At 27.0% G+C, this 13,456-nt stretch overlaps 1 protein-coding gene across 1 annotated transcript; it reads right to left on the bottom strand.

Annotated features, from left to right (window-relative positions):
* Positions 1 to 10,104: 10,104 nt before the first annotated feature.
* On the bottom strand, positions 10,105 to 12,533 carry LOC111292515 (UDP-glycosyltransferase 708C1-like). The gene has a single exon (XM_022884938.2). The coding sequence runs from the start codon at positions 11,707 to 11,709 to the stop codon at positions 10,309 to 10,311; it is 1,401 nt and encodes a 466-aa protein (XP_022740673.2). The 5' UTR covers positions 11,710 to 12,533; the 3' UTR covers positions 10,105 to 10,308.
* Positions 12,534 to 13,456: the final 923 nt, after the last annotated feature.

Below are 13,456 nucleotides of genomic sequence, written 5' to 3'. Positions count from 1 at the left end.
CAAGCACAATGAGGACAACTTGTAATGAGACGCTGAGCATAACTAGTGCACGGAATTCCCACCCGTTCCAAACTTTAATCACTGTTTCTGAAAATTCGATCGACGTATATGTCTCCTTCCTGAGATATGATTTTGAAAGCTCATAGCTGCATGCAAGTTTTATATGCTTTTAATCAAGGTTGATAATATCGTATCGGATAATATTTTAAATTTTTTTAAAAAAATTATATATATATATATCAATACCAGTTATTTTGATATATTATTTCAGATTTTTTTAATTTAATACAACTATATTTATAAACATACATGAACTTGTATATTATAATATTATTAATAAGCTACAAAATAAATATGCAATATATTCAAATCAAATAAATAAGTTTTAAAACATATGAAAAAATATCATAAATTTTTTTATGATACTTTTAAACATTTAATTTGATCATATGATATTTAAATAAGTATTTTTTTTCATATAAATGTTAAGATAACAACAAATAAATGAAAAAAATTAATTAAAACTTTATGGTTGTTAAACTTTATAAAAGAAGTATAATTGTTTTCTTGAAAAAAAAAAACTGAAATACTTATAAACTTTGATTTGAAAAAATAAAATATAAAATTATAAACTTTGGTTTAAAAAAAGTATAAAAAAATAAAAATAAAAATAAAGAAACTTAACTTTTAAGGATTATTTTATCAATTAATTTTATTTTTATTAGGTTAAAATAGTTAAATAACAAAAAATAAGTTAAAAATTACAAAATATATTTCACATTCATGTACCAACTGAAATATATTATTCTATCAAAATTCATTGAAAAAAGGTCGAAGCTAATGAAAACAACCAGTATTACTCAATTCCAAACCTGGTACAAAAAATCATCTTTAGGTGTATTGTATTTTGGTATAATTAGAGTGTATCGGTCTATAAGACCCGTACCGAAATAAAATTAACAACTATTTTTTTAAATACTCCTATTAACTAGAAATAGATGGCCTTTCAAAGCTGGATAATTTTTTATTTTTTTAAAATTATATTTTAAATATGAGAGAAGTAAAATTTGTATATTAAATTTGAATGAATGACAATATATAGACAAATATAAGTATATTTATTTTGTACTATAAATTATAACTTAATTATATATAAATATAGTTTTTTTTTAATTAAATTAAGGTATTAAATAATTTTTTATTAACATATTACATATATAAATATAAATTAAATAAATAATAAAATATTTTTTTATATATCATGAGTGGAGTCAAGGCAGAATACCATAAACTCAATTTTGACTTAACTCAAATTATTTAAATAGGCAAAATTTAACATAATCTTTATTTTTTAAAAATGCTGCATTAATTAGATCTTAGAGAATTGCAACCATAGGATATAAGTTGTTTTGTCATCTATCCATCCATTGATTTTTTTTTATAAAATTTATCTAATAAACAAAATTTTAAAAAATAAAATAAAAAAGCCAAATAGAATGGCACATGAATTTATTAAATTAAGGTACTAAGTAATATTTTTTAATAATATATAATATAAAAATAAATAAATAATAATATATATTTTTTATATATGCCAAAACCTAGACGTAACACTCAAAATCTTACTCTAACTTAAACTCAATATATAAAAAAAAAAGTAATCCAATTATTCTGAATTAAAAGAAAACATTGATTAGATCAGGATGAATTCAAACCTATTAAACATAAGTTATTTTATCGTCTCTAGCTCAATTAATTTTTTTATTAAAAAAAAAGAAAATCTTTATACTTTTTATAATTTAAGGATATCTTAAATTTTTATATAGTTTTCAATAAAGGAAGGTGAATTTCGAACTCATCTCAAACTTGATTTTATTTCTTATGGAAGATGAATTTCTTACGGCAGATGAATCATACCGTTTTCTTTTTTCAATATTGGTCAATTAAAATCCACTAAGGGTTATTTTATAGTGGATTGATTTTATGTTCGAGTCTTTAGAGTTTGGGTGATTTTGAATTTAGATAATTTCAAGTTTAAAATCTCAATAGATTTCAATCATTAACCCCTTTCCTAATTAATTATTTCATGTATAATTTATGTTATATTGCTAGCCTTTAATCAAATTCATTAATATTATACTTAACTTAAAATGCTTCAAAATCACAAGATACTCAAGATACTTGTATTGTCCACATTAAAGTCTCACTACATGCGATTATAAAAAAAAAAAGAAAGTCTCACCATGTGCGCGTGAAAAAGAAAATAAATGAAAAAAATTGGAAAAAAAATGAAAGAATAAAAGGAAGTTACATAACAACTAGGTAGTTTTTTAGTGATAGGGATACATGTATTAATTTACACTAAAATTTGTATACCATTATATATATATAAATTACAATTATAATAAAGTATTATATTTATATATAATAAATCACTTAATAAAAAAACAAATTAAAATTTAATTAAAATTAAATCCATACAAAATGAGACTTAAACGTAAAATCTCAAATTTTTGAAGTCTCTTTTTTGACACTAAGCCAACATTTCATTGGGCAAATAAGTAGTTTTTTTAATGTATTTTTATAAAAAATAATTAATTTTTTGCTTTCTTATGTTTTTTTTTAAGTCGGGCCCACTATTTCGTGGGATCATTTTTTTTCTTTTAATTTTTCAGTTTTATTTTTTTTTTTCAAATTTATTTTTCGTCTATCTTTTTATCAAAAAATTTTAAAGTGGGCAAATAATTTTTTTGTGAGGCTTTTTTTAATCGTTTGTCTTTTCAAAATTTTTAAATCTTTTTATGTATTTTATTTTTTATAAAATAATAAAAATATATATTTTTATATACACTTCGAAATTGGTCACAATAAAGCATCATGAACATGTTTTTGACCCGATCTCACTTTAAAAAAAAAAAAAATCAACCAATCTCAATTAAATATCAATTTGAAAAAATTGTAAGTAGGAAAAAATTAAAAAGCAAAAGCAAAAAAAAAAATTACATAACATGTGACATATCTATGATATCAAATTTGTTAGTAAAAAAATGAAATCTAAAATTAATTAATTAAATATAAAAAAAGAAAAAAAATAGAAAATAGAGAATAGAGAATGAGAAAAAAAATTTAAAACTGAAAATGAAACATGTGGCATATTATAGGTATAAAATGTGTTTAACAAAAAAGTATAAAAAAGATTAATTAAATTAAAAAAAAAGAACAATTGATTTAAATAGATCCAAATAAAAATTAAGAAATATATATTAAACAAAAAATTTCGATTTTCAAAAGCTTCAATACTTGATCTTTAGTAGCTATATAATTTAATTTTTGTGTTTATTTTACAAAAATTTAGTGAGAAAAATAAACAAAAATCACTATCAATTTAAATTTCAAATCGCTATGTGATCGATTCAATTCTGGTTTATGTTTGGTTAGACCCAAAGTTTGAGCTGTTTTAAAGTTTTTTCTTTAAAAATTTTTTGTTACAAGGGATGGCAAAGCTGATGGAAAATCGAAGAGAATTGACAAGTATTAAGAATCGAATCCTATCCTTACAAGAAATTTGTTATTTTCTTATTGGGTACTTGTTTCAACATTCAAGTTTATGTTTATGTGAATTCGGGTGAAGATTAACTTTAGGTTGAATAAGATTTTGCTAGATAACTCTAATATATATTCATATAAAATTCTACCATATCAAATTATTTAATATTTGATGATGAAGGAGTTCAATGTATATATTCAAAATGGGTAGTCCAATTGGTTCGATCCTTGTGAGGAGCTATTTGATAATAAAATCCTGAACGTGATTATATTAAAATAATTAAAAAAATGAGTTCAATGTAAACCTCGTTTAAAATATTTTTATTTTTTAATAAATGCCAAAATAAAATCTAAATAAATAAATACCAAATTCACAATTTAGGAACAACACGTTCCTACTTAAAACTCGAATATATAAATAAAAACAAACTCAAATACATAAATTATTATCCAACAATTATAAGTATAATTTCTATTACGCTAAAAGATTCCAATCCAATCATACTAACGTAAGCAAAATCAAACAATAAATCAAACACACAAGAGACAACAATTTAACGTAGTTCGATCTAATTGATCTACATCTACGGATGAAAAATAAGATTCACTAGTTGTAGAGAATTACAAACTTACATCAAATCATCAACCTCACTCAACAATCAATACTCATAAGACACTCAATCTCCTTTAGAAGTATTCTCAACCCAAACTTTTGTGCACTCTTTTAACATAACCAAACACATACTCATATGCTCCTATACATTATACCTATGTGGAACCTCTCAATCTCTTATAGTCCACTCACAAATAAACATACACACCCATAAGACGTAAAACCCCAATACTCTTATGAGTGTCTATCCTACAAATTTCTATAACTCTCTTATTTATTTTTCTCATATCTAACCCTGTAGAGACTTCACCTATTTATAACCATACAAACTTGCCCATTAAAAATCACTTTCCTCTTAAAATTATTCTCCTGTAAATTAAATTTGCCTATTAAGAATCTCTTTCTTTTTAAAATTCTTTTCTTGTAAGTCAAACTTACCTATTAAGAATCATCTTTTTCTTAGAATTCTTCTTTTGCAAGTTTTTTTGTCTATTCAGTAATATCTAATAAATCTCAAACAAATTTCTAATGGGATTTGAGTCCATATTCCCAATAATTTCTTTATTATAATTTTTAAAAAAAGTTCTTTTCTATAAGTAAAAAGCACCTATGTACAGTAAATGAAAATGGATGAATGTCAAACATTTAAAAGGTCATGAATTCAAAAATTGAATTTTAAAGCTTACATAAAAAATAAATATTGCACAACAATCACGAAAGCATGATGCAATTTATTCGATTTCTATACAGCTATTAGGTGATTATAAGTTTCTAAAATAAATAATGATATTAATTGATGTAAGATTTTCTTTAGTGCCTTGGAAACGAAGGCACTCACCTAGAAAAACTGGCAGCCACAAGAACTGGCTAGTGAAGCAATGCTGGAGAGTCTGAGCCTGTCTTGAATCTTGTAATATAAATCCTGAGAAAATGTATGATTTCCTGGGGACAATAAACCCGTGATATATAAATTTACCAAGACCAATATCAAGGTTTTTTTTACATTTTTCACCAGCAGAACTAAAGCAACAAAAGGCAAGGGAACCGTATCATTAAGATAGTTTAATTCTAAGAAGTTGAATTTTTAAATCACAATGACACCTCGCAAAGGATATCGGAAAATTTTGTTTTGCTCCAAAGTTATCCAAAAAACAAGCAAAAGCAATACATTTTGTTACGTCCGAATATTTGGCTTAATTAATTGATAGATGCGTAATCGTTTATTCAAAAAAGAAAACTAGAATTCGAATCTCTCGTTCTCTAAATTAAAAGTAATACGTTTTGTTTATAATGAGATTTTTTTTTTTTTTGTTTTTTATGAAACTATGATACGACCACGAACGCATCTTATTCAAATAAAAACCAAGATGTTTTAAAACATCTATTAATTTTTTAACATGCGTGCAGTGCGAATAATTTATATATTTAAAAAAATAATATTGAAATAGCTTTTGAATAATTATTGAAAATTTTGATGTGTAAAATTTCTTTAAACTTTAAAAGTTTATCGATGCTTTTTATTTAAAAATAAATTCAATTTCAAACGTCTAGAAGTTCCTCTATATTTATAAAGGCTGAAAAATATAAAAAGCTTTCAAATTACAATTAAAAAAAAATCATTCAAAAAATTTTTTTTATTGCAATCAATTAACTCATCCGATATTTATTTGCACTAATAAACTCTTATTTGGATGAAAAAATTAATACCATTAATATTTTTTTTACTAAGATAAAATTTCATGTGTATCAATAAAATTGATATATGTTTGATATGTGGCGCAATTAATATATATATATATATAAATAAAATAAAATAAAATATTATTTTTTTCTCTATTTTCTCTGTTCTTCTTTCTCCCTCATATTCTTTAAAGGTAACTATTTGTGTAGAGTTGTCTGAGAAAAGAAAAACCCTAAAAATACAAAAAAGAGAAAAAAAGTTATTAATAACAAAAGCTAAGAGTAGTCTCAGCATTTATGTTTCAACACTCAAGTTAGAAATCGATCTAAGAGATGAAGAAAAACGGGATGAAATAAATGCTTAAAAGGTTTAACGATTCCAAATTAGATAAGAAATACTTAGATAAGGCTATTTATACCTATGTAATGAAAAATCTTGGGCCTAGATAGCCCAAGGTCGACATAGTGAGACTAGGACTTACCTTGTAGGCCCAAGCTAAGTTGTCAATTATCCGTCCATTCAGGACACGACAAGTTAGCATGCCAAGACACTAGCTAATAGGTTGTTGAAGTGGATGTGCTGGTGTGAATCTTAGGATTTTAGGTTGGCTTAACACATCAGCTTGGCCAAAATGATTAAAATATCCTTGCTTGTTAGTTAACTTATACTAAGGAGAGAAAAGTCCATTTTGTCCTTTAGATACTAAAATGCCTAAAACAGTAGCGTTTCGGACCACTTTTAGAATTACCATGATGATGTAATCATCGAGTTGATTTTATTACTCATGATTTGAAATTATTTTATTTGGTTAATAATCATTAATTCATACAAAACATAGTAATATTTATAAATTCATTAATTACTATGTTTAAAGATAATCATTTATAAAACATAGTAATATTTTATTTATTTTACAATCAATATTATTAAATTATTAAATATATTTATTTATTAAGTAAACTAATTTTTATAATATAAATTATGTAAAAAATTGAATTAGAAAATAAAACTAATCTATTAAAACCATAATAAAAAAACAAGGATATTTTATTATATATAAAATATTAGAAAAAATAAAAAATATATATACAAATTATTTTTGAACTTATTATATTGAATATTAGTCTAAAAATATAAAAATTTATAATATAAAATAATTATAATTTTAAGAGGAATCAAATTTTTAATTCATATATTAAATAGTTAATATTAACTATTATTAATTTTATATATTATTTCACTTGATAATAAAAGTTTTTCACCATTTTGGATGGGAATTATATTTCTTTTCAAGATAGTGCTTTAATCACTCTTAATGATCCAAAATCATTATCATATAGAATCACCAAGTGTTTACCTAATACGGTGATCTAATCATCACATGTAGATCACATGAATTTTAGAATGATCACTCTATACCAAACACTACTTAAGAATTCAATTGATTGTAATTTGGGGAGTTATAGATTAAATTTTGTCATGTGACTTAATTTCATTCATTTAAGAGTCTAATTAAGTCAAAATAAAAGATCAAGAGTTTGATTGATTATAATAAAATATTAAGAACTTAAATGATTATTAAGTTATAATTCAAGGACATTTTGACCTTTCAACCATTTATAAATATATATATATATATACTCTAATCATTTACTTAAAAGTTAAAACAAATTATTCTTTTCTTTTTAAGAGTATTTTTGACAAGTGCAATGCATTGTTAGGAGTGAACAAAAATTGGCTCAAACTGATTTAGTTGACCGAAACCAATGAAAATTAATCAATTTAGTTTGGCCAATTTGGTTTCGGTTATAATTGAATTTTTGGATCAATTAAATTTATTAAATTGATTGGTTTTTGGTTCTTAAAACTGATTGTTGAACCAATTGAATTAACTAACTTTCTAATAAGTAAAAGTAAAAAAATTAAGATGAGTATTTTTATTTATCTTTTTCCTATAAAATATTGTTGAAATTATTTTAGTAATTTAGTTTGAATGATACTTGAGTTTGTTTTTTATTCAATTGAATTTGTGGCTAAATAACTATTTATAATAGAAAGAAAAATGATAAAAAGTTTGGTTATTTAACCGAACTAAACCAATTTTGGTTAGTTCGATTATGGTTGACTGTTTAAAAATTTTCGATTAGTTCAACTATTTGTTGAATGAAAGTCGATTAATTTAGTTATTGATTTTTCAAACCGAATCGACTGAACTAACCAATTACTTACCCCTATGCATCGTGAATGATTTAACACATAAAATAATATAAATTTTTACATTAAAATTTATTTTAATATTCAATATAATATTTCAATAAATGAGAAATAATATATAAATAATTTTTAATAAAGTTATTAAATTTTAAGTTATGTTCTACCTTTATAAAAAATTATTAAGATCATCAAAACAATTAAATGGTTAGAGTTTAAATCTTCCAATTTAATTATAAGTATTAAGTTTAAACTTTAAAATTAAAAGAGTGATTTTCAAGAAGGGATGTTGTCAAATTGATCCCTAACTATAGTAAAATATCCAATATGATTTTTAAAATTTAAAAATCTCTAATATAATACGCGATGGTGAAGTAAATTTTCATAATTATCTAATTTTTTAAGATTTTGGTGACCTGTTATTTAATTAAACAAATTTGTTGAACAAAATTTTGGAGGGTTCTTTTTTTTTTTTTTTTTGAGATCTTGAAATTTTGTCCCAAAATTTAATAAATTTTAAAAATCTTAGAATTTGGTCCCAAATTTAATGATTCTTAGAATTTAATCTCAAATTTAAAAATTCTTAGAATTTGATGCCTATTTAATTTCAAATTTAAGAATTCTTGAAATTTTAAAATTTGGTTCCAATTTATGGATCTTTGAATCTTCATAGTTTGATCTTCAAATCTTCTTGATTGATTTTTTTTTTAAATTAAAGCAAAATTTTATTAATAAAAAGGGATAACAAATTATAACCAGTCAATCAAGTCATGGTCGCGGAATGCATCTTGCTTAGCCAGGGAGTTAGAAAATTAACTTTTCTGTAGACATGAACAAAAGATATTTTTGAAGACTTTGTTTGTAAGAAATCTAGAGATATTCTTGGTTGAACTTGTTTGTAGGAAATCTGAAGACTTTGTTTTTCATATATTTTTTGATGACTTTGTTCTTCGATTGCACTTGGACTTGTTTTTAGAAAATCTAAAGATTTTGTTGGAATTAGAGACATTCAAGAATTTTTGAATGTTAAGACTTTTATATTCAAATCTATCTTGTTCGATTTCTTTGAAAGAAATCTAAAGACTTTGTTCTTGAGATCTTTTTCAATTAAACTTTTGGGGACGAGAGACTTTGATTCTGCAAATATTTTTTATTCTCAACTGCCTTATCCAAGAGTCAACTATCTTATCCAAGAGATTTGTTTATAAGAAAATTTTTTTTTTTTTTCAATCTTCAAATGTCTCAAAGAGCTCTCCTTTATTGTATTTGGTGATTTTAGGTGAGAGAGTTCTAAAAGAATTTAAATTCTTTGGTTTTATCTCTTTTTTAATTTAATTATAAATAAATGAAATTTGATTGGACGATTCATTTAATCTTATGAATTTTACTATCCATAATATGATTTTATTTCTAAATTATTTTAATTTATCTAAAAATAAAATTAATGATTTATAGGAGAATTCTAATTGGTTAAAATTATGAATTTTTTAATTTTGATTGATTTTATATTGATTTGACACATTAAAAATCTAATTGGTAACTAAATATAATTAAAAGAAAAATTTTCAAATATGACCCTATTATTGACAGAAAATTTTCACGGATGATAGAATTTAAATCACTACTTAGATTTTCAGCATACATTCAATATATTATTGTTTCTGTGCATTGATCAGCATTGTGCTTATATTGTTCCCCTGTTAAGCTAAAGTGGTTGTCTCAATCTTCTTGATTTCTTGGGAGTTTAATAGCTAATGTTGTTAACCAGCCACTAATTCTTATATCTTGGATGGCTGTTGATCTTTTACTGCATGGCTAGTAGTTGAGGTCCTGAGGGAATTGCTATCAATTGAACAATACATTGTTGTTATCTTTGACATGGTCTGCATCTTAAGACAAGTTAAAAAAAAACACAATTGTTATAGCATCTTTTACATGATGATTATATTATTAAGTTCGGTAAGAATTCGGTGATCTTACGCTGTAATATTTTTCAATCATTAAGAGTGATAACTTTTGGAAGTATTTTTCACATGGTTTATATGTTAAGAAAAGTGAAATTAAAACAGTTTACTAAAATTTTCTAATGTATTGACTTGCATCAGACTGTTCCACTAATTCCAATTGAACTCAGAGGGTTAATTTGAGTCGAGAAAATTCCTGCTTCAACAACATCCATTCTAAATTTTGTTTCTCTTTTGAGAGAACCTAAAACAATCAGGAAGTTTGAGAAGAAATTGAAAAAAAAAAAAAAGACTCAGCTTCTCTTGTTTTGCTTTAACGATTCAATGGTTTCAGTGATTGTCTTTTTGGAACTCCCACCATTTCCAGTGGCTTTCCTAGCTTCTTCTCCTACCTTTTTGGCTCTACTCTTCAGCTTCTCATCTGTCATCAGCTCGCTGATCTTTTTCTGAATCTCATCTTGTTTAACCAACCTCTGACCACACCAGCCCCACGTCCTATCCCATATTCCAAGCCCGGCCTTCTCCAAAACCTCCGCATTCGCTCTTTGGTCCCCATGTTGAGGCCATGCCAGCACTGGAATCCCTCTCTGAGCTGCTTCCATCACTGAGTTCCACCCACAATGATTTACGAAGCCTCCAATGGCAGGATGTGCAAGAATATCTTGCTGGTTCACCCACTCCTTTAAAACCATCCCCCTGTTCTTTGTTCTTTGTAGAAATGAACAGCCTATTAAGTCTTCTAAATCTTCTTTATCATCTTTGTCTACTTTTTTTGTCTTGAGCACCCAAAGGAATCGATACTCACTTTTTTCCAGTCCATCTCTCAATTCCTTTATTTGATCTTTTGACATGGCTGTTCTGCTTCCGAAGATAACAAACACAACAGATTCTGCTGGTTGGTTGTTTAGCCAAGGTAGATACCGACCCTCATCCTTCTTGAGCTCACAAATTTCTAATGGTCCGATAGGGAGAATTGGTGGGATATTGCTTAAAGCTCTCTTATTGTTGATTGCTGAAAGAGTTTCAGGCTCAAAGCAATCAAAGGTATTCATTAGAATTCCTTTGCAATAAGGGAGAGCTCTGGCATTTGATAGAATACTACCCGTAAAAGGATGATCTGGGTTGAAGAATGGAGGTGGAATGCTTGATATAGGCAGTGGGGTTAGGCCTGGGATCTCAATCTCAGTGGAACCAGTCAGTTTAGCAGCATCAGATGTCAGGATTGGCAGATATGCCATAAGAGAAAGAAAGTTGACAGAAGTGGTGGATACAACGTAATTAGGAATTCCAAGACCAACAGCAACTTTGTTGACACCAGATGCTACTACGAGATCAGAAAAGATGGCAGAGAGAGGTGGAGATGAAGAAGCTATAGAAGGATGAATAAGATGGGCAGAACGGCTAGTAGCTTCGAATTGGATGAAAAAAGGATCATCGGTAGCAGTATTGGAAGGTTGCATAGGAGGGACTTGGAATTCAATATGCTTGATTTCTGGATGTGTTGAAAGAAAGAAAGAAATATGCGTGGATTCGGCTACTGATACAGTACATTTGGTAGTGATAAGAGTTACTCTACAGTTATGGGACAATAGCATAGAAGCAAGGCGGAGGAAAGGGACCAGATGACCCATTCCGGCACTTGGAAAGAGAGCAATGTGAGGCTGGGATGTGTCAGAACGTCTGAAAATCGACATTTTGGTTAGACAAATGTCTGAGGTAAAGGCTCTTCCGAAACTTATGGACGCAGAAGCATTTATGCATAGGAGCACTTCGATATTGATGGATTCTCTCAAGGATTAATTTCTTCTATTGGGAAAGGCATTTTAGTATTGAAAGTTTGGTAGGTTTTGCTAGCATCTCCTTGCGACACAGTTCACCAAACAGGCAGGCGAAGATTTATAATCAACTAACATTCAAAGTGGATGAAGTTAAATTATTCTCTTCTAATGAATGGACAGAGAAGCATTTATGCATAGGACCACATAAATATTGATGGATTCTCTCAATGATAAATTTCTTCTATTGGGACAGGCATTTTAGCATTGAAATTTTCTTCTATTGGGACAGGAATTTTAATATTGAAAGTTTGGTAGGTTTTGCTAGCATCTCCTTGCGACACAGTTGACCAAACAGGCAGGTGAAGATTTTTAATCAACTAACATTCAAAGTGGATGAAGTTAAATTATTCTCTTCTAATGAGATTGAAAATCTCAATATTGACTCGATGAAATTGAAGACAGGAGCTACATTATTGCCGCTGATACTGCTTCTTCATAATGAAGGGAACAGTTAGCAAGATAAGATATAAGTTAAGAATTGTTGATTATAATAGGGCAGAAACCTTCCAAGCCTTCAACTTTTTTAACCAATTTGATGAATTCCCTCCTACTGACCATGACCAGATCTGCTCGAGATTTCCCATTTTTTGTCTGATTGCAGCTGCAAATATGAACTGATGACTGTGTTTCATGTTGGATATGCAGTATTCTAATATAAATTTATAGATGCACTTTCTTTTTTACTGTTATACTGTCGACTTGTGTAGATGGATTTAGCAATTAAGAGCATCAAATAATGCAAGGAATGACCTGATTTTTGCAACAGGGTGCTGAAAAACGGTTAACCTGCTAACGATTTCCAACTTGGTTTGGTTCCTGGTTAAGACCAAACAGTTCTATTTTTGATGGCCAAGTGAAGATAAGTAAATCAAACCATTTCCAATCTGTTTTAGTTGTTGAGCTAGTTGTTGGAAATTGAATTATAGCAAGACGAATTAAAGAGACATTTGACTGCAGTTTCGGTGACATTTGACAGCACCTGAAAAAATATGTTTATAACAAACACATTCGATGTTAATATCATTAAATAGCTGCAAACGGGTATAAAATATGCTCAGTAACATGTTCACTGCAGCATCCTGCACATGGATTATAGGTTAAGAAACCAAGGTTGGATTAAACAAAAAACTTTTCACTAATTTATGCCAATCTATTGTCTTGGAGTCAAATCACGTTGCTCCATTAATGCCAATTTAGCCAGGAACATAAGTTTAAATCAAGGCTATTTCTTGCTTCAAGTACATACAATTCTCCCTTTTTAAAACTAAAAATTTTCTAAAATAATTTTAAATTTGTGCTGTGAATCCTAGCCACCATATTTTGGGAATATATGTCAAAACAAGAGTCACCCGTCTGCTTAACTAATATATTAACACTAATCACTTAAACTGTAAAAGAAATACAAAAAACAAAAGATACTAAAACGGTACCGCTTTTCTTGTGAACAAGAGTCAGCTAAGCCTTTTTCCTCCTCTCTCTCTCTCTCTCTTCTCACCTCACTGATTAATGTCCCTATTATCTTTGGAGCTAGTTTTTGATGCAATATTGATGTACAGTTCTAATTACGTATTGAGTGAGATATATCTATAATATATTAAAAAAA

This window comes from Durio zibethinus, chromosome 10 (assembly GCF_047325235.1).
Source record: "Durio zibethinus cultivar Kanyao isolate XHJ-2024 chromosome 10, ASM4732523v1, whole genome shotgun sequence".
NCBI classification, from domain to species: domain Eukaryota; kingdom Viridiplantae; phylum Streptophyta; class Magnoliopsida; order Malvales; family Malvaceae; genus Durio; species Durio zibethinus.
This window is presented reverse-complemented; position numbering and strand designations above follow the sequence as displayed.